General features: G+C 44.0%; 1 protein-coding gene across 7 annotated transcripts in view; it reads right to left on the bottom strand.

Annotated features, from left to right (window-relative positions):
• Positions 1–14,104: 14,104 nt before the first annotated feature.
• Positions 14,105–20,519, bottom strand: part of tnfaip8 (TNF alpha induced protein 8) — a 95,157-nt gene continuing 88,742 nt past the window's right edge. For 6 of the 7 annotated variants that reach the window (XM_033017490.1, XM_033017488.1, XM_033017489.1 and 3 more), the window contains one exon: positions 14,105–15,248. In XM_033017490.1, coding sequence (XP_032873381.1) covers positions 14,683–15,248 — 566 coding nt within the window. In that variant the 3' untranslated portion in view covers positions 14,105–14,682. Of the gene's footprint in view, positions 15,249–19,912; positions 19,916–20,519 lie in introns of all 7 variants that reach the window. The other variant, XM_033017493.1, reaches the window with a different exon arrangement.

Raw genomic sequence — 20,519 nt, 5'->3', positions numbered from 1 at the left:
GGTACCATTTCGGCATAATCATTGTCAATCGTGTCCTTCAGGAAAGATGTATATTCCTCATGAAATTTCGTATTCTTGCCAAAGTTGCGTTTCAGATTCTGGGTTGCGTTGCTCTGCCATACGACGATTATTTGGCAGAGTAACGCTATCTTGTTTGAAAGGTAAATCTAGACAATAGTGTCCTTCTATCCTCTTTACTGAGTGGTTCATAATATCCAAAAAACGGATTCTTCTCTGGACATTTCTTCCGATTCCTTACCGGCACTTTCACTGAAGTTTCGACTAAAATGACTAAGATGGCGCCTACCTGTGGCGACTTTTGCGAAGCACCAGAACATCAAAGGTTTACCTATAACTTCCAACAACTCACCCGCATCAGGGAAACAGCAGAAATCGGTGCCGTTTTGGACAAGCTGCTTGGGCACCTGAAGGCCCTTGCAATTCCGCGATCTCCCGCAGCTGCGGGAGCCCCGGACTTTAAACTTTCCCACGCTCGCTGCAACACTCCCGACCCGATGGAGGAACGCAGGTAATGTACCTGGAAACTCCGGGATGACCTCCAGAGCCGACGAGCTGGATCTTCCAGGAACAACGGAGCTGGAGCTGCTGACATTGATGGAACCCCCGTTCGTTATGGAGCTGGAGCTGCCATCTGTGAGGGAATTCCTGTTCCAGCGCAGGTCCGCAGAAACAGCAGGTACAGCAAGTACAGTACCTGGAAACAAAGGGGAAGCCTCCATTATGTCCGGAAACGTGGACGACGGGCAGGACTTCAGGTCAGACTGAAGCGCAGGGGACTTCGTCCCTTGAAAATAAAGTGGATGACTTAAGGTCAGGTCTGCTTTATCAAAGGGAGCTGAGGGAATGCTCTGTGTTCTGTTTCACAGAGACATGGCTCACCCCAGCTCCCCAGACTCAGCGGTCCAGCCTGAAGGGTTCTCCATCCACTGTATGGACCATACACTGGCATCTGGGAAAGGGAGAGGAGGGGGCAATTGCCTCATGGTCAACTCTGCTTGGTGCTCAGACGTGGCAGTCCTGTCCAACTCCTGCTCTCCACACCTCGAACATCTGGCGGTGAAGTGCCGTCCCTTCTACCTTCCGAGGGAATTCACCTCCATCATCCTGACCGCGGTCTACATCCCACCCCAGGCAGACGGCTGTCTGGCACTGGAGGAGCTGCACGCCGTGGTCAACAAACATCAGACGTCTTACCCCGAGGCATTTACCACCATTGCTGGAGACATCAATAAGGCAAACCTCAAGAAATCGCTCCCTAACTTCCACCAACATGTCTCCTGCAGCACCAGAGGAGCAAACACCCTCGACCACTGCTACACGACCATCAAGAATGCCTATCGCTCTATCCCTCACCCTCACTTCGGTAAATCCGACCATACCGCGGTGCTGCTTCTACCTGCCTACAGGCAGCAATTAAAGAGCGCACCCCCAGAGGTGAGGACTGTACAGAGCTGGTCGGTGGGGGGGGGGGGGGGGGGGTGTCTGTTTGGAGTCTGTAGACTGTTTGGAGTCTGTAGACTGGGCAATGTTCAGGGACTCGGCAACGGCCACAATCGTTACAGACTTCATAAAGAAATGGAGGACTGTGGAGGACTGCATCCCTACAAAAAACCTTCCGAGTGTTTCCCAATCAGAAACCTTGGATGAACTTAGAGATCCGCACTCTTCTGAAGACCAGAAACCAGGCATTCATGTCTGATGACACAAGTGGTCTACAAGAAGTCCAGATACGACCTTGGTAAGGTCATCAAAAAGGCCAAAAGGGACTTCTGCTCCAAACTGGAGGATGAGACAGATGTTCGGCAGCTGTGGCGGAGCCTGAATGCAATCACCTCCGACAAGGCGAAATCAGGAGGCAGCTCAAATGTCGGCGAAACATCACTCCCTGACGAGCTCAATGCGTTTTATGCACGCTTTGATAGGGAGAATACTGATGTGCCTTCCCGAGCCCCCATTCGCTGTGATGGTATTTCAGTCACAGTCACAGAGGCCGACGTCAGGAAATCCTTCAGAGGGGTGAACCCTCGAAAAGCGCCTGGACCTGATGGTATAGGGTGATTTCACGAAAGGTCACTGGAGCGTAGATCCGCACCCACGTGACCGCAAATTTTAACTGGGGGACAAGCGTCACTTCCGGTACATGTTAGTGAATGGGAAAACACGCACTTTCACACCCGTTAAAAACATCGAAAACGGCCCGTTTTTGAGCTGCAATTAACTGTACCAGTCGGGATGACCGTGAGGCACAGCTACCTACATTTACAGTCCAAAAAAAAGATAGAAACTAAGGTAAATTCAAGAGGGAGCTGAAGGTGTACAAACGGCGGAAGTTGATAGTGGACATTTGCCGTGGAGATTTAAAGATCGAAAATATCGGGAATTATCGCGTTTGCTCGCTGCATTTCATCAAAAGTAAGGCATTATTGACTTTTTATCTTTATTCATTTGTTAGATGAAAAGTATTAAAAGTTAAAAATCCGTCAGTAAAATTGCAAAATCGCCCATGGTTCTCAGGTGGGTTTTAACATGCAAAATGAAAACGCTTCTGAAGCTCCATTTACCATTTAAATAATCGTAAACTCTCAATGCGTTTGGAAATAAATTTTACTCAGATGCAAGCTAAGGAATGGGATAATTCTCAGCTGTTAGTTGGACAAAATCAGGAGATTTTATTATTAGCTGTGCCTCACGGTCACCCCGACTGGTACAGTTAATTGCAGCTCAAAAACAGGCCGTTTTCGATGTTTTTAACGGGTGTGAAAGTGCGTGTTTTCCCATTCACTAACATGTACCGGAAGTGACGCTTGTCCCCCAGTTAAAATTTGCGGTCACATGGGTGCGGATCTACGCTCCAGTGATCTTTCATGAAATCACCCTATACCCGGTCGTGTTCTATTAACCTGTGCGGACCAACTGGCTGGATTTTACGGACATTTTCAACCTCTCACTTCTGAGGTCTGAGGTTCCCACCTGCTTTAAAAGGGCATCAATTATACCGGTGCCCAAGAAGAGCAAGGTGACGTGCCTCAATGACTATCGACCATTCGCTCCTCTCACCCAGGGAGATTCTGTTGACGAAATGATAAAAGCTTTTAACAGTAACCTAGCTATGACACTTGATGCAATTATTAAGAAAGCACATCAATGCCTCTACTTCCTGAGAAGATTACGGAGAGTCGGTTTGTCAAGGAGGACTCTCTCTAACTTCTACAGGTGCACAGTAGAGAGCATACTGACCGGTTGCATCATGGCTTGGTTCGGCAACTTGAGCGTCCTGGAGCGGTAAAGACCATGAAAAGTAACAAACATTGCCCAGTCCATCATCGGCTCTGACCTTCCTTCCATCGAGGGGATCTATCGCAGTTGCTGCCTCAAAAAGGCTGGCAGTATCATCAAGGACCCACACCATCCTGGCCACACACTCATCTCCCTGCTACCTTCAGGTAGAAGGTACAGGAGCCTGAAGACTGCAACAACCAGGTTCAGGAGTAGCTACTTCCCCACAGCCATCAGGCTATTAAACTTGGCTCGGACAAAACTCTGAACATTAATAGCCCATTATCTGTTTATCCATAACCAGCTTGGAGGGGATGACGGTATTAGTGTCACAGAGTCTATGTCAAAGCTTGGAGGGGATGATGGTATCAGTATGACCAAGTCTATGTCAAAATAAGGGAAGGGACCTCACGCAGTGAGCTACATGAGTGGCAAGGGTGTGCGATAAAATTGTGATTTGAGTAAATAGTATTAAATGTTTGTAGAGCCTCAGAGAACGTCGGATGGTTATTTTGCACAGTTCCTGTATTGTATATATTTATTTACTTGAATAAAGTCTATTTTGAAGTTTAAAAAAATGATCAGATGGAGATATTCACTGAAGATTGACAATGTTCGATTCCATTCACAATTTCTAAGGAAATAAAGCCGCCCAAGTCTGCATTCAGCCCACACTGATAGGTTTGTCAGACAGTCATCATCTTCAACAAGAGAGGATCTAATCACTAACCCTTGACATTCCACTGACCAGAATCTCATCTGGTTCAACCACATAAATAATGTGGTTGGAAGAGAAGATCAGAGGCTGGGTATCCCTCATTGAGTGGCTTAACTCCTGACACTCCAAGCCTAGTCATCATCTACAAGGTACAAATCTGGAATTTGACAGAAAATACTTCACTTGTTTGGATGGGCGGATCCAACACTTCTCAAGAAGCTCAAAGCAAACCAAGGCAAAATATGAACAACTAAGAGTGCTAAAGCAACTCAGTGGGTCAGGTAACATCTGTGGAGGAAATGGACCATTCTTCAGTCTGATTGGTGCAGAGGAGAGAAAGCTGGAAAAGAAAGGTAGGACTGGGGCAAAGCCTAGCAAGTGATAGGTGGAAAAAGACAAAGTGCCGGTGGAACTCAGCAAGTCAAGCAACAAGTGGAGGGATTGCACAGATGCTATTTAGGGGTCAGACCCTTCTTTAGATACAGGTAATGGGGGGTGGTTGGCATGGAGCAAGTGACAAAGGCTAGAGGTGAAAAGGATTTGAAATGGTGTCAGATAAGGAAAGCTATGTGACTGTGGTAGCAAGTCGGTCAGAACATGATCAAAGAGCAGGAGAGTAGTAGGAATCATCGAGGGGAAGCAATGAGAAACAAGCTCACAGAACACCCATTGGATGGAGGAGGAGAACTTCTCCAGAGTAAGCATTATTTGAGGAAACACAAGAGACTGTTGATGCTGGCAATCTTAAGCAAAGCTTAACTGGTATCCATTACTTCTATAAGCATTAATTCCATTATACCTCAGGTGCACAGTGGCAACAGTGTGTACGACCTATAAAATTCACTGCAGTTACTCACCTTGTCTATTCTGACAACTCTCAAGTATGTGACCTCTATCAGCAAGGTGGACTAAAGAAACAGATGCTTGGAAAATTCCACCATTCCATGATGCACACCATTCTATCTTGGAAAGATATCACCAGACCTTTATTGTCAGTATATTGAAACCGTAGTACTCCTTACACACAGCACTGTGAGATTATTCTCCTAATCTCTACTTTGTGAATCGCCATTCAAAGGAATAGAGACTCTACTCCTACAAGAGGTCTGGGGTTGTTGTAGGATCACAGGGATTTCTCAGCATCATGTATGTCCTTTGGGCTCTGTCTGAAGTCCAGCAGACTGAAAAGTGGCAGTTCTCTGCCATGAGCTGACATGATGAGGAACAGTTGGCACAATGCATTACAATATAATGGGATTGGTGCTTAATTTATATATTATTTTACCTCTAGATGGTGCTAATGACATACAACTTTATTTCTTCATAAGTGGGATTTGCAAGTTTAGTGCTGAGAACAAGGCCTACACAGGTTAAGTGCAGGTCATTCCATTGCTAAATTAATATTCATTGTCTATTTTATACGCCAACCATTATCATTCTCGGGGGACTTTCGTGTCAAGACTAAATTTTAGAAATCTAATCAGTGGACTGGTGATAAAATCGATATACATGTAGGTCCATCCTACAATTGTTGACAACTTTGGAGTTGATCAGTATGACTCATGCAGAACATTCTGGTTTGTGGTTATGTTTATAGAATCTGCAGGGCAGACTGTTATCTGAAAACAGTCTCATATTGACCAAGTCTATCACAGTATTTGTGGGAAAAGAAACTGTTGCTAAATGTGCTATAAATTTGCAGGGTCAGAAAGGCACTGCCTTTGGGTCTCGACCCAAAATGTCACCCACTCCTTCTCTCCAGAGATGCTGCCTGTCCCACTGAGTTACTCTAGCATCTTGCGTCTATCTTTGGTTTGATTTGCAGTTCCTTCCTACACTGCCTTTGACTGGATTAATGAACAATCCAGTTCTATGAGTGTGATAACAAGGGACCAACATCAAAACGTTTGTAGACACAAAGTGCTGGAGTAACGCAGCAGGTCAGGCAGCGTCTCTGGAGAACATGGATAGGTGACGTTTTGAATCGGGACCCTTCTTCAGACTGATTGTGGTAGGGGGTGCAGGAAGAAAGCAAGAAGGGGCAGGACAACGCCTGGCAGGTAATAGGTGGATACAGGTGAGGGTGGGGGGAGGGGGGTTCTTAGGCAGGTGGTTGGACAAAAGTCAGAAATAAATAGACAGGTGTGAGACAGAAGGATGGAAGAGTTGCAAATGATGAAGCTAGTAGAAGGAATATAGGTGGATGGGGTGGAATATTCAGAGTTAGATAGATTCTTGATTAGTACAGGTGTCAGCGGTTATGGGGAGAAGGCAGTAGAATGGGGTTAGGAGGGAGAGCTAGATCGGCCAGGATTGAATGGCTGAGTAGACTTGATGGGCCGAATGGCCTAATTCTACTATTCCTTATGACCTTATGAAACAGGTGCGAGTCCAGGTGGGGCACAGTGGGTGGTGGTTTTGGTAGTTACCTAAAATTGTGGAATTCAATGTTCACTGTTGGGTTGTGAGCTACCCAAGCGAAATATAAGGTGCTGTTCCTTCAGTTTGCGTGTGGCCTCTCTCTGGCAATGAGGTGGCCCGGAACATAAAGGCCAGTATGGAATGAGAAGAGGAGTTAGAATGGTTAGCAACTGGGAGATCCAGTAGGCCTTGGTGGACAAACCGCAAGAGTTCGGCGAAACGGTCGCCAAGTAAGGACTTGGTCTCACCGATGTACAGGAGACCACATCGGGAACACTGGATGCAGTAGAGGACGTTACTGAATATCTGTCTCAGCTTGAAGGATGCTGTGGTCCCTGAATGGAGGTGAGGGGGGTGGTATAGACAGGTGTAACTCTCACCTGCATACACTTACCTCTAGGCTTTGTCCTGCCCCCTCCCCTCTTCCAGCTTTCTGTCCTCTCCTACCCCTTCCAACACCCCCCCCCCCAACATTCTGAAGGATCCCGACCTGAAAGATCACCTTTCTCTGTTCTCCAGCCCATGGGTACCTGACCCGCTGAGTTACTCCAGCACTTTGTGACTTTTTTTGTAAACCAGCATCTGCATTTCCTCGCTTCCACATCAAAACTTTTGTTGTTGTATGGCTGCAGCAAAGAAACCAACAGATGGTGCTGTGGATAATGACTGGACTATGTATCAAGGGAAGGTTTGAGTCCTGATTTTGCCTCTATGTTCAAGCAGCCGTCAACCCTGAACACACAGGTCATTAATCTAAATTTGTGAACCCCTCTCCTGGGGCTTTTGCCGTGAAAAGGATCCAGAGTGTTGCACTTTCATGCACGTGCCGCTGTCTCCAGTATTGGAAGCGATCTGTCCGGAGGGAAAGTGTTGAGCAGCAAGTACAGCCAGCTCCATTTCATGATATTGCGGGAGACAAATAGACCTCTGTCCCTTGCTGTCTGGATGCATCTCCTACAAGGGCCTGACAGGGCAAATTAATACAGTTTTAACTTGCAGATCTCAGAGAATTAATGCAAGTACGAATGTAAACACAGCCACATTGTAGAGGCACTGTTTTAAGTACACTGGATTCAACTCAATGATACTTTATTATTACATGCACCCAGGTACAGTGAAATGTTTTGTTTTGCATACAACCCAGTAAAATCATACAGCAGCCCTCACAAAAGTTGCCACATATTTAGCGCTGGTTGGAAGATGTGCAAGTCAATCGCTGTTTTGCCTAAAAACATCGGATACAAAGGGAAGAGATAAAACCTTTTACCTGCCGAGTTTTTTTCAGCATGTTTTGCTTTTTATTTTGTAAACCGATGCCTGGTGAATATGTCCCCAAGTAGAAAGTCAGACAGGGAGTGACACATCTCCACGATCTGATCAATGGACAAGTTACAGACCTCAGTGTGTGGATTATTAGTTGTCAAACAGTGGATTGGGCAAGGTGTACCTTTTGATGAGAACATTTCCTCACCTTTTATTTATCGGTCAGCTAGCTCATGCTGTTGCTATTCTTGCTCAAGCTAAACAATGTGAAGACATGCCATCAAGATTGATGACAGTTTGAAGTTGTTGTGTAGAATTTAAGTACAAAATGAAAGCACAAGGATTGGCCAGTAGAAAAAGAACTAGAAACTAATTTGCAAATTGTGAATGATTCCTTGGCAGGGATACTGACTGCACTTGAACTCATTATTGGACAAGTGAAGTGAAATGTAGGTGTGAGCTGGTGGATGGAGTTCCAATTTGGCAGCACTAACATCATACCAACCTTGTTCATGAGCCAATGTCACAGTCTGGTAAGACTACTCTTCCAACTGACCTGTATGCATCAAAAACAAACCAGCACCCATTATGTGGAAGCACAGCAGAGTTCAATTTGTGCAAAAATACATATTTAAAGTGCAATTCAGACTACATTGTTCTGGGTGTTGTTTGTTCGTGAAATTCTTGCATGCAACTTGGACAATGATGCAAGCGTAAATTACATCATTTTGGTATGGTGCGATATGTGCATGAAGTGAATATGATTCATGTTGATTTAGCTAATTCCAAGGAGGAGCAAATTATCTATAATCAATGGGCGTTGGCACAGGGTCATGATGATTAAACTTATACATAAGCAACCATACTATTCTCAGATACTTCTTGACATCGATATGGAGATTTTTGACACCTATCCACATTTGTGTTCCCAAGGAACCACTTGGAAGAGAGAATAAACACAAATGGCAGAGCATTTGCAGAGAGGCAATGAGGACATGACTACAATGTTGAAAGAAAATTAATAACTGCAGACATGCGACCAGTCAGTGAACATGACAGCAAATACACATTAAACATATTACTCTGCATCCCACGTTTCTAACACCCACCTAAAACACATCTTTAATCAGTCTCACACCTCAGGTAATCAGTACATTTTCGAGAACCGAGAAAAAAGGTATGTATGCCTAATCTGTGTCTTATCAACTGGCCAAGTTTCCATCCTTGTCTATTTGTAACCCCATTCACAATAAGCTTTTACATTCTACATTATCCTAAGATGGGGCATCTTGTCAATCAGTGTTTAAAAGCGTTACCTCAGAGCCTCTTCTGGTCCTGGACCTTAAGGCTGACCTGGCAGGAAGCTGCAACTACTTTCTAACTCAAGTCTAGGATTTTACTTCGGAGTCACGTGAGTGACTACGTGAAGAACCCGCTCAGTGCGCAGGCGCGGCATTACGCCAGCAGTGCAACAGCGGCTGCAGCGGGAGTTAGGCGCTCCCGCTACAGAATGAAACGGACCGTCAGGTGAGTACCCTGAGGTCGGGTTTCTTTTACAGGGGAGCCTTTTTCTGCTTGTGTTTTACAGGCAGAGAAAAAGGCTCTGGAACAAAACTGTCCCCCGTTCGAGGCAGGTGTTTTCCCGAATTCAGACGGGACGTCTCTCCACCCGCACGGGGGGAGAGAGAGCCGCCTGAGCCGCTGGAGCGGCTCTCGGAGCAGGTGCCTGTGAGACGCGCTGCTTGAGGGGCGCTCTCGCTTCTACAAGGCACAAAAGCTCTAGAAGAACCTGTCCCCCGCTCGACTCCAGCGGAGGAGCGTTCCATTGCAGGGGGGGGCAGCAACAGGCGGTAGGAATTACCGGGTCCGGTGTTCCGCTATTCCCCGACACCGTGCCGAGCCCAGCCCGCTAGTACCTGAGCAGCGGGCTGGATGCATAGCCAGCCGAAGAGGCATCCTGCCGGTAGCTTCCGACTTATCGGAGGGGACGTCTCTCCACCCGCATGGGAGAGAAACAGCCGCCTGAGCCACTGGAGCGGCAGGCAGCAGGACCGCTCATAGAGCGTTCCACCATCCCCGACACCGAGCCAAGCCCAGTCCCGCTAAACGCCTGAACAGCGGACTGGGGGAAAAAATCCACCAGGAAAACCAACTGGTCGGTGTTTCCCGATTCGTCGGACGGGGACATGTCTCCACCTAAATGGAGGAGAGACAGCCGCCTGAGCTGCATCCAACGGCTCTTGGAGCAGCTCCAGCGGGATGCGCAGAAAGAGCGCTCTCGCGGAGGGAGATCAGGCACCCCCTCCACAGTGTCTTGTGCACTGCCCTCTGCTCCCTCATTACTGGAGGCTAGCATTGGTGACCAGGGCTGGGCTGGTCTGGAACAGGGGCTGGCGGACGAGATCGGGAGTATGCAAGGGGTGCAGGAGCAGGAAGAGCTGCTGGGTGTGATGGACCGCTATGTAGCAACCCCACGTGCTGGAAGACTGCTGGAACCGAAACACGGCCAGCATAAATCATCTTTCGAATAAGCCCTTGCAGGAAGGTGCTTTCTGAGGCACTAGATCTTTACACAGCACCAGAGAACTGTGAGGCCTCAGAGTGCTGACTGTGAACAGCCAAATCTGGGGGCATGTGAGGTCACACATTCGTAACCATGAACTCAAGCTACAGCGGATCCTAAGGCTCCTGACGTTGGCCATCACAGCCTTTTGCTCATTCTGTGGACAGCACGGAGATGGATACCTGCCAACAGGATGTACTGGCATTGATGTGCAACACTCAGTTTGAAACCTCCGGCGGGAAATCATAAGACCTGCCCTCAATCCCAAATTCACTGGGTTATGCAAAGCCCCAGCTGCAGAGACGGACGCTCTGTTATTCGGGAGGACCTCACCAAAAAGGTAAGGGACATGGAAGAGGCATCGAAAACTTTCAGCCTCATGAGGGCAGGCCCCGGGACGAGCAAACCAAGACCTACAATACCCAAGCGGCAGCACACCACGGCATCCACCAGTCGACGTCCTCAATATGGGACTGGTGAAAGCTCGGGGACCGCATTTATCCCCAAAGATCTTTTTTAGATCAGGGCCCAGAGCGGACCCCATGGAAAATGCGCCACCCCCGAACATCGCCAGCACGTCAGGGGAAAAAAAAAAAAAAAAAAGATGGTGGATGTCGCATCATCATTGATTTAACATCACTAAATAAGTTTGTTAAGTATATACATTTCAAAATGGAGGCTTTTGTTACTGCCAAACAACTGATTTCCAAAGGATACTTCATGGCAAGAATTGATCTCAAAGATGCTTACTATCTAGTACCCATACACAAGGATCATCGCAGATACCTAAAATTTATCTGGATGGGACAGCTATGGCAGTACAAAGCATTGCCCAATGGGCTAACTTCAGCCCCAAGATTATTCACCAAAATATTGAAACCAGCCATGGCAATACTAAGAAAACAAAAACATATTGTCATGGCATATCTGGATGATATTCTGATAGTAGGGGAAAATGATGGAATTGGCTGTGGCAGCAGTATCAGCTACAAAACAGCTCCTCGAAACTCTGGGGTTCGTCCTACATCCAGATAAATCTAAGTTGAAGCCATCCACTATCATGGACTACCTGGGCTTCACAATTAACTCAGTCCATATGACTGTTACCTTGCCAAAGGCAAAAATGGTTGAATTAGCACAATCATGCAACAATTTAATGGTCAACGAGCGACCAACTATTCGACAAGTAGCAAGAGTAATTGGGGAAATGGTAGCAGCATTTCCGGCTACACAATTTGGACCTTTGCACTATCAAATTTACAAAGAGCAAAGGTACAGGCACTAAAACGACATACAGGTCACTATGATCGTGTCATGAAATTACCCACTGAAGCAATATCAGAGCTACAGTGGTGGGCAGAAAACGTTTGGCATAGTTTCAGCCCTATCATCATCACTAACCCTACTTTAGTTATTCAAACAGATGTCAGTGCTCAGGCTGGGGAGCGACTAACTCCATATCCAGCACAGGTGGTAGATGGACTAACCTAGAGTCATCATTACTACTTACACTGGGCATTAACTATCTAGAGATGTTGGGCGCCTTTTATGGTTTAAAAGCATATGTATCTAATATGCAGCACTTGCATGTTCGGTTACAAATTGATAATACTATGGTGGTGGCTTATATTAACCATATGGGCGGCATAAAATCGTTATCATGCGACAAATTGGTCAACATGATTTGGAAAGGGTGTGTCGAAAGACATATTTGGCTATCAGCTACTTACCTACCAGGTAAGTTAAACACCCATGCCATGAGAAAATTAAACTCCTGGGTTGCAGGTTTTGAACAGACCTTACCTGGAACTGGGATTGTCCGAACAAACCATCACCACCATGTCGGCATCCCTTCGAACATCCAACAAGAGGCAGTACTTAACCAGCATCAAAAAATGGGAGAAGTACTGCCAGGAAACAGGGACAACGTACGCAACAGCCACAGCCACCAACGTACTGGAGTTCCTGGCCTATCTACACCACGATGAAGGGATCAGCTACAGTGCCATCAACACAGTGCGGAGTGCTTTTTTTGCTTATCTCAAACCAGCGCCAGGACAACAGGCGATGGGATCCCATCCACTGGTGGTAAAACTGATGAAGGGCATTTACAATATCAAGCCCTAAGCCCAGGTATACCCATATTTGGAATATCAGTGTGGTCCTGACATATCTCAGGGAATGGCCACCAGCCTGATCCCTCGGCCTCGAGCAAGCTACACTAAGGACGCTCATGTTAATGGCACTTGTATCCGCTCAGAGGGTCCAGTCACTACACAAGTTGAGGCTGGACAACATGGTGACCACCCCAGATCAGATCACATTCATCATACAGGGTCTGGTGAAACAAAGCAGGCCAGGAACAGCTAATCCTGTAGTGGTATTCCGGGCCTACCCACCAGAGCCACGGTTGTGTGTCGTGACCCATCTACAACATTACATAGACACAACCCACAATATCAGAGGGAGTGAAAAAGCCTTATGGGTCAGCCACAAGAAACCTCATGGCTGGGTAACGAGCCAAACCATTTCAAGATGGCTCAAACAGGTTCTGAAGGCTGCCGGAATAGATACTAATACGTTTAAGTCTCATTCCACTAGGGCAGCATCTACGTCAACGGCCGAGAGAATGGACGTACCGGTTGACCATATTCTGAATACAGCAGGATGGTCGAGGGAAACGACATTCAGAAATGTTATAATAACCCGTTGGCAAAACCTGTTTTATTTGAAGCAAAGATTTACGGACTGCAAATATTTAATTTAAGCCCAGGGGAGCAATTTAATTCTTTGTTGTTATTGTTAAAAAATACCATTGTGTTTTTCTACAAACAGATTATTTGGTTGATTACGATAACACTTCCTCCCTCAAGAACTTCGGCAGTGAGTGAAATAAAACTGTTACACGGTTTGAAATCACAGAGCTTTGAAGTCTTCACGTAGTCACTCACGTGACTCCGAAGTAAAATAGTAAGATTAAACGAGAACTTACCAGTTTGAAGTTTGATCTGTATTTTATGAGGAGTTACAATGAGGGATTACGTGCCCTCCGCTCCCACCCTCATTATATGGATCAAACTAATAAACTGATGTCTCCTTGTCTTTACTATGTTTACTTCAAATAACTGTGTCTATCTGTGATTCCACACCGCTGCTTGGAAGTATGCTGCGCCTGCGCACTGAGCGGGTTCTTCACGTAATCCCTCATCGTAACTCCTCATAAAATACAGATCAAACTTCAAACTGGTAAGTTCTCGTTTAATCTTACTATTATAGCGTCATCTCGTGATATTGCACATTTTTTTAACCTGTTCCAACAGCAAGATAATGTTGGAGACTGGTAAATAAAATATTTCATCCAGGGATAATTTTTTTCAAATGCCCACCCAGCTCTGGGACTCGTTCTGTACATATTCGGAGGAAATAACTACCTTTCCATTCACAATATTAAATATGAATGCATCACACAATTAAATTACGAAATAAGTAAGTGTAAATAAACAAAAAATTATTTGTGTTATTTATTACGACGTTTTCCAAACTGAAAACTTCAGATAGAACAATTACTACATGTTGCATAGTCATTGACTCGTTGCACTATTAAGAGCACGTTTGATTTGTTGCAACATTAGAAATAAATTGTCAAATCTTGCTTTCATGACTGTAATTTCCAGATTCAGTGCAAATTCATTCTTTGACTTGCCATGAGCAAATAATTCACAGAAGACGAGCAGTTGGCCTGAGCCCTTATAACTGTATCAATCTTGGTGTAAAATTAACAGAAGATTATTTTTGTTGCTTGGGCTTTCATGAAACTAGATTAAGAGGAAATGATGAGCAAATTCAAAGTGATTAATACATTTATTAATCCGAATGATTGTAATAATTAAAAAATAAAAACAACCATTTACAAGGGAAAAATAAAATATTTGTTATCCTTGGTCATAACACTGTTAGCACACCTGAATAATTTTAACTACATTCTGTAAAATCAATGCTAGGACATGAGGTTTTCATTCCAGTTTTTTTTTTGTAATTCATAGTTTAAAAAAAGTACCAGTTTATTTAAAAACAATTAAAAAGGAAACAACATATATCATTTTCCGTAGTAGTCTAGTCGGTAGAAAACTGTGCAGCATGATGGAAATATCCTGATCATCGAAATTCTCCTTCAATTTCAGTCCTTATTCCAAGACCATTCATCTAGTACGTTACTGGAGTCAGGCAAGAAGAGTATTTTTTGCTGGAAATCACATTGAAACATATTGTGCATTTTGTGGCAGAAATAAGAAATAATTCTTGTATTTAAAAAATGTCAGAATACTCTTTTAAACAATGCTTTTTACATGTATTTATTTGTATGCTAGTAAACTTGTTTGACATAATAGTTAATTTGACTTTGGAACATAAAAAGGATTGATTATATATTTTTATCATCTAACATTTTGTTCACACCATTATATATTTTCTCCAGAGAAGCTTTGTAGGATCCAAATGGATTGTAAAGGGCAGCCAAGAATTCGCAATCTGAAAAGTGATTAAAAACATGATTGACGCGTCCATGCGACTTGACGGTTAGATGACGGTCAATAATCTGATGAAGCATGTCTCTGCAATCATTCAAAAGTTTGGACAAAACATTCCGATCAAATGTAAAGTCAACCTGGTGAAAACTGACAACAGTCATTGCTAACTGGTGAAGCTTCTTTTTGAACTTTTCCATGAGCAATATCTCATCTTCATTGAACTGGTTGTTCCTGTTCAGAACCACCAGTTTGATGACCACCTTGATAAGGTTTTTGATGATCTTTTCTGCCTCCTTTTTGTTCTGTGTGAATTCCTTGGTTACTTTGTATAATTCATCCAAAACATCGCTGCTTGTATCATCTACCAATGCCGTTGCTATCGATTTTGAAGCCATCTTTCCGAGTATTTTCTTTTGGGCTTGCACAGCCAGGCTTTTCGAATTGAAGATCTCTGTTGCCACTGAAAAATAAATAGGATAGATTGAACATAAAGACAAAGCTGTAATGTCAGGAATGATATTAGAATGCATTTAATCTGCCATGAGTTCCTGCTGATGCAACAAAATATGAATGGACTGGATTTTGTTGGAAAATGTTAGCATACACCCTCAAACTGCTCCACACACTGAAGAACTTATGAATGTGAAAGTTTCCTGAGAAGATTAAGGAGATTCGGTTTGTCAAAGAGGAATCCCTTGAACCTCTACAGGTGTACAGTAGATAGCATATTGACTGGTTCCATCATGGCCTGAACGCACAGGAGAGGAAAAGACTGCAAAAACGCTGCCCAGTCCATCACCGGCTCTGACCTCCCCACCATCGATGGGATTTATCGGAATCGCTGCCTCAAAAGTTGTAAGTTGTGAAGTTGTAATGACTTTCCCACCAATTACAGTGCACATTCTGGAATAATCTACATCAATTTTAACATTGGTCATTTCAGGGGAAGGAAACAGTTGAGATACGAAGGATGTTTCCACTAGTGGGAGAGTCGAGGACTAGAGGTCATAGCCTCAGAATTAAAAGACGTTATTTAGGAAGGAGATGAGGAGAAATATATTTAGTCAGACAGTGGTGAATCCGTGAAATTCTTTGCCACAGAAGGCTGTGGAGGCCATGTCAGTGGATATTTTTAAAGCAGAGATAGATATATTTTTTATTAGTACAGGTGTCAGAGATATGGGGAGAAGGCAGGAGAATAGGGTTAGGAGGGAGAGATAGATCAGCCTTGATTAAATGGCGGAGTAGACTTGATGGGCCGAATGGCCTAATTCTGCTCCTATCACCATTCATAGCATCTTTAAAAATTTTAAGATGCTTTAATTATTTTAGGTTCTAGTATTTTTACGATTGTAAAGTCCTTTCAGTTATTTTAATAGACGTTCTGAACCTTTTTGCTAGGGTGGAAATGTCCAACACTAGAGGGCACAGCTGTAAGGTAAGAGAGGAAAAATGTAATTGAAATTTTCAGGGCAAGTTTTTTTTTACACAGAGGGTGGTGCCTGGAATGCTTTGCCAGGGCTGGTGATAGAGGCAGATATAAGAGTGGCATTTAAGAAGCTTTTAGATTGGCACATGGAAATGCAGGAAATAAAGCGATATGGATCATGTACAGGCAGATGAGATCAGGTTAGCTAGGCATCAGGCTCAGCACAAACAGGGTCGAAAGGCTCGTTATACTGTTCTATGTATGTTTCACTAGCTTTCTGACATTTCTGACTATTTTTGAACATCAGGGATTTTTTGATTGTTTAAAAGATTTGATGATTCTAAACCTCAGGGCATGACTCAGCAGATTGTAATAGTTTTCAAAACATTGGGTCGGATTGTTTTGCAATCTCCCTCTGTGTGCCTCAGTCCACCCGCAATTTCACTCGATTGCACAACATGTGGATCCTGCTGCAAGATCTAGCTTGCTTCCCCCTGCCAATCCTGAGCTAACTTAGAACCAGAGGTTAACTGATATAAAATCTTGCATTATATCCACAAGTTTAATTCAATCAACTGTTGCACTGCACAATATGTTCAGCCATAACCCCATGAAATTAGCTGTTGTCTTCCATTAAATTACTTAGTTTAAATTGGAAATTGTATTTCTTCTTCCATTTCATGTGACTTTATTAACTAATCATGGGAATTATTTCATAATTCCAGTGGAGAATATTTATATAGAGCTGTCGTAGAGCTGTACAGCATGGAAACAGGCACTTTAGCCCACCTTGTTCATAGGTATATTGGGCTTGTCCCTTTTACCTGTATTTGGCCCATATCCCTCTAAATGCTTCCTATCCATATATCTGTCCAAATGTATTTTAAATGTCATCATTGTATCTGCTTTTAATCGGTGAATGAGGAAGTAGTGATGTTGCAATCGGTGGTTCAGTGCTGTTTCCAAATGTGAAACTGATTTTCCAATAGTTTCATGTTTTGTGTTTCTGAAGCTTCCAATTTGAAATGCAGTTTTCTATTACACAAAAACAACATTTTACAGTGGGTTAATTTTATATTTCTAAATCCATTAGGATCAAAGTATTTTGCATAAACCTTCTACCTTGTGCAATACATTGGATGCTTAATATTGCTGGATTTACAAGTATTGTTTAGTATAGAAATACAGCACGGAAACAGGCCATTCGGCCCAATGAGTCCACCCCGACTAGCAATCCATGCACACGAGCATTATCCTACACACGAGGGCCAATTTACAATTTTACCAAAGCCAATTAGTCTATAAACCTGTACGTCTTTGGAGTGTGGGAGAAAACTGGAGCACCCAGAGAAAACCCACGCAGGTTACGGGGAGAACGTACAAGCTCCGTACAGACAGCACCTATAGTCAGGTTCAAAGCCAGATCTCTGGCTCTATAAGGCAACAAATCTACCACTGCACCACCATGCTGAAGTGTACAAAGAATTTCCTAATAAGTAGGTACAGACAATATGTCCTAAACAAAGTAATTCTCAAAAGTACCATTATTCCTCCAAGGTAGATTCTGGGGCGGTGAGCGATTTGCTTCCACTCCATTTGTGAGAAGTGAAAGATTCCTCTACGTGATGCTTTTGATGTGCAATTGCTGTTGTGCAGCAGTTACTTGATTACAGACTAAGGCCAAAAAACTAATAAATGAAAATAAAAAATAAAAAATCTATAGATGCTGAAAATCTGAGACTGAAAATGCTGGAAACACTGACCAAGTTAAGCAGCAAATGTGGAAAGAGCATTCTGACAAAGAGTTTTCACGCTGAAGCAATAACCCCATATCACTTTCCACAGATGTTGTCTCGTCTGCTGAATATTTGCAGCATTTTGTGCTGATGTGCCCAAGAACAAAGCTGCATATGCCATGTGGAACTCATCAAAAAAACATGCCACATTCGAGAACGCAAAAGGACTTGGGAGTGCAAGTACGGGATTCCCAAAAATCTGCAAGTCGAATCAGTAGTGAAGAAAGCAAACGCAATGCTAGCATTTATTTTGAGAGGGATTGCATTAAAACAAACACGGATGTAATGCTGAGGCTGGTCAGGCCGCATTTGGTGTATTGTGAGCAATTTTGGGCACCATATCTGCTGACTCTGGAGGGGGTCCAGAGGAGGTTCACAAGAATGATCCCAGGAATTAGTAGGTTAACATGTGATGAGCATTTGATGTAACTGTGCCTATATTCGCTGGAGTTTAGAAGAATGAGGGGGGACCTCATTGAAACGTACAGAATAGTGAAAGGCTTGGGTAGTGTGGATGTGGAGAGGATGTTTCCACTAGTGAGGGAGTCTAGGACTAGAGATCATAGCCTCAGAATTAAAGGGTGTCTTTTAGGAAGGAGATGAGGAGGAATTTCTTTCGTCAGAGGGTGGTGAATCTGTGGAATTCATTGCCACAGAAGGCTTTGGAGGTAAAGTCAGTGGATATACTTAAGGCAGAGATATATAGATTCTTGATTAGTACGGGTGTCAGGAGTTATGGGAGAAGGCAGGGGAATGCGGTTAGGAGGGAGAGATAGATCAGGTATAATTGAATGGCGGTGTAATCTTGATAGGCCGAATGGCCTAATTCTACTCCTATCATATGATCTTATGAATGTCCTTGGGTACGAGTGACCACAACACTGCTTTAATGAAGATAGTGTGTCATTCGCAATGGCAAATATGCTCTCTGTATCTTGCTTCATGGAACAGATGAGGGACAGATTTAGCAACCTAAAACTGCTGTGAGATTCATGGACAGAAGCAGTTAACTCTATACTTCAGAATTGCATGAGCCACCACATTCCACACCGTTTCAGTCACTCTACAATTGTTTGAATAAAGAGAAGGCCAAGAGTGGACCTGGGAATCATTTAAGAGGTCCCACAACAAACTGAATCTACCGCAATATTTGTATCCATCTATCTAATTAGAGAACTATAAAACATTTGTCTGCACAATAGTGTGGAAAACTGCAAAAAGCTGTTTTGCTTTGGGCACTGATGTAGTTTAGACAATACACAATAGGTGCAGGAGTAGGCGATTCAGCCCTTCGAGCCAGCACCGTCATTCAATGTGATCATGGCTGATCATCCACAATCAGTACCCCGTTCCTGCCTTCTCCACATATCCCTTGACTCTGCTATCTTTAACAGCTCCATCTAAATCTCTCTTGAAAGCATTCAGAGAACTGGCCTCCACCACCCTCTTTGAGGCAGATAATTCCACAGACTCACAACTCTGTGTGCAAAAGTATTTCCTCATCTCCGTTCTAGATGGCTTACCCCTTATTCTTAAACTGTGGCACCTGTTTCTGGTCACCCCCAACATCGGGAACATGTTTCCTGCCTCTAGTGTGTCCAAACCCTTAATAATCTTATATGTTTCAATAAGATTCCCTCTCATCCTTCTAAATTCCAGAGTATACAAGCCGAGCCGCTCCATTCTATCAACATATGACAGTCACGCCATCCCGGGAATTAATCTTGTGTACCTACGTTGCACTCCCTCAATAGGAAGAATGTCCTTCCTCAAATTAGTGGACCAAAACTGCAGACAATACTCCACGTGTGATCTTACTAGGGCCCTGTGCAACTGCAGAAGGACTTCTTTGCTCCTATACTCAACTCCTCTTGTTATGAAGTCCAACATGGCATTTGCTTTCTTCACTGCCTGCTGTATCTGCATGCTTACTTTCAGTGATTGATGAACAAGGACCCCCAGATCCCATTGTACTTCCCCTTCTCCCAACTTGACACCATTTAGATAATAATCTGCCTTCCTGTTTTTGCCACCAATGTGGATAACCTCACATTTATTCACATTAAACTGCATCTGCCATGCATCTGCCCACTCACCCAACCTGTCCAGGTCACCCTGCATCCTCATAGCATCCTCTTCACAGTTCACACTGCCATCCAGTTTTGTGTCATCTGCAAATTTGTTAATGTTACTTTTAATCCCTTCATCTAAATCATTAATGTATATTGTAAATAGCTGTGGTCCAAGCACTGAGCCTTGCGGTACTCCACTAGTCACTGCCTACCATTCTGAAAGGGACCCGTTAATCCCTACTCACTGTTTCCTGTCTGCCACCCAATTCTCTATCCATGTTCGCACCCTACACCCAATATCACGTACTCGAACATTGCCCACTAATCTCCTATGTGGGTCCTTATCAAATGCTTTCCGAAAGTCCAGGTACACTACATCCACTGGCTCTCCCTTGACCATTTTCTTAGTTACATCCTCAAAAAATTCCAGAAGA

Source organism: Amblyraja radiata, chromosome 3 (assembly GCF_010909765.2).
Source record: "Amblyraja radiata isolate CabotCenter1 chromosome 3, sAmbRad1.1.pri, whole genome shotgun sequence".
In the NCBI taxonomy this organism is placed as follows: Eukaryota; Metazoa; Chordata; class Chondrichthyes; order Rajiformes; family Rajidae; genus Amblyraja; species Amblyraja radiata.
Note: the sequence above shows the minus strand (reverse complement) of the source record. Positions and strands in the feature narration are given on the sequence as shown.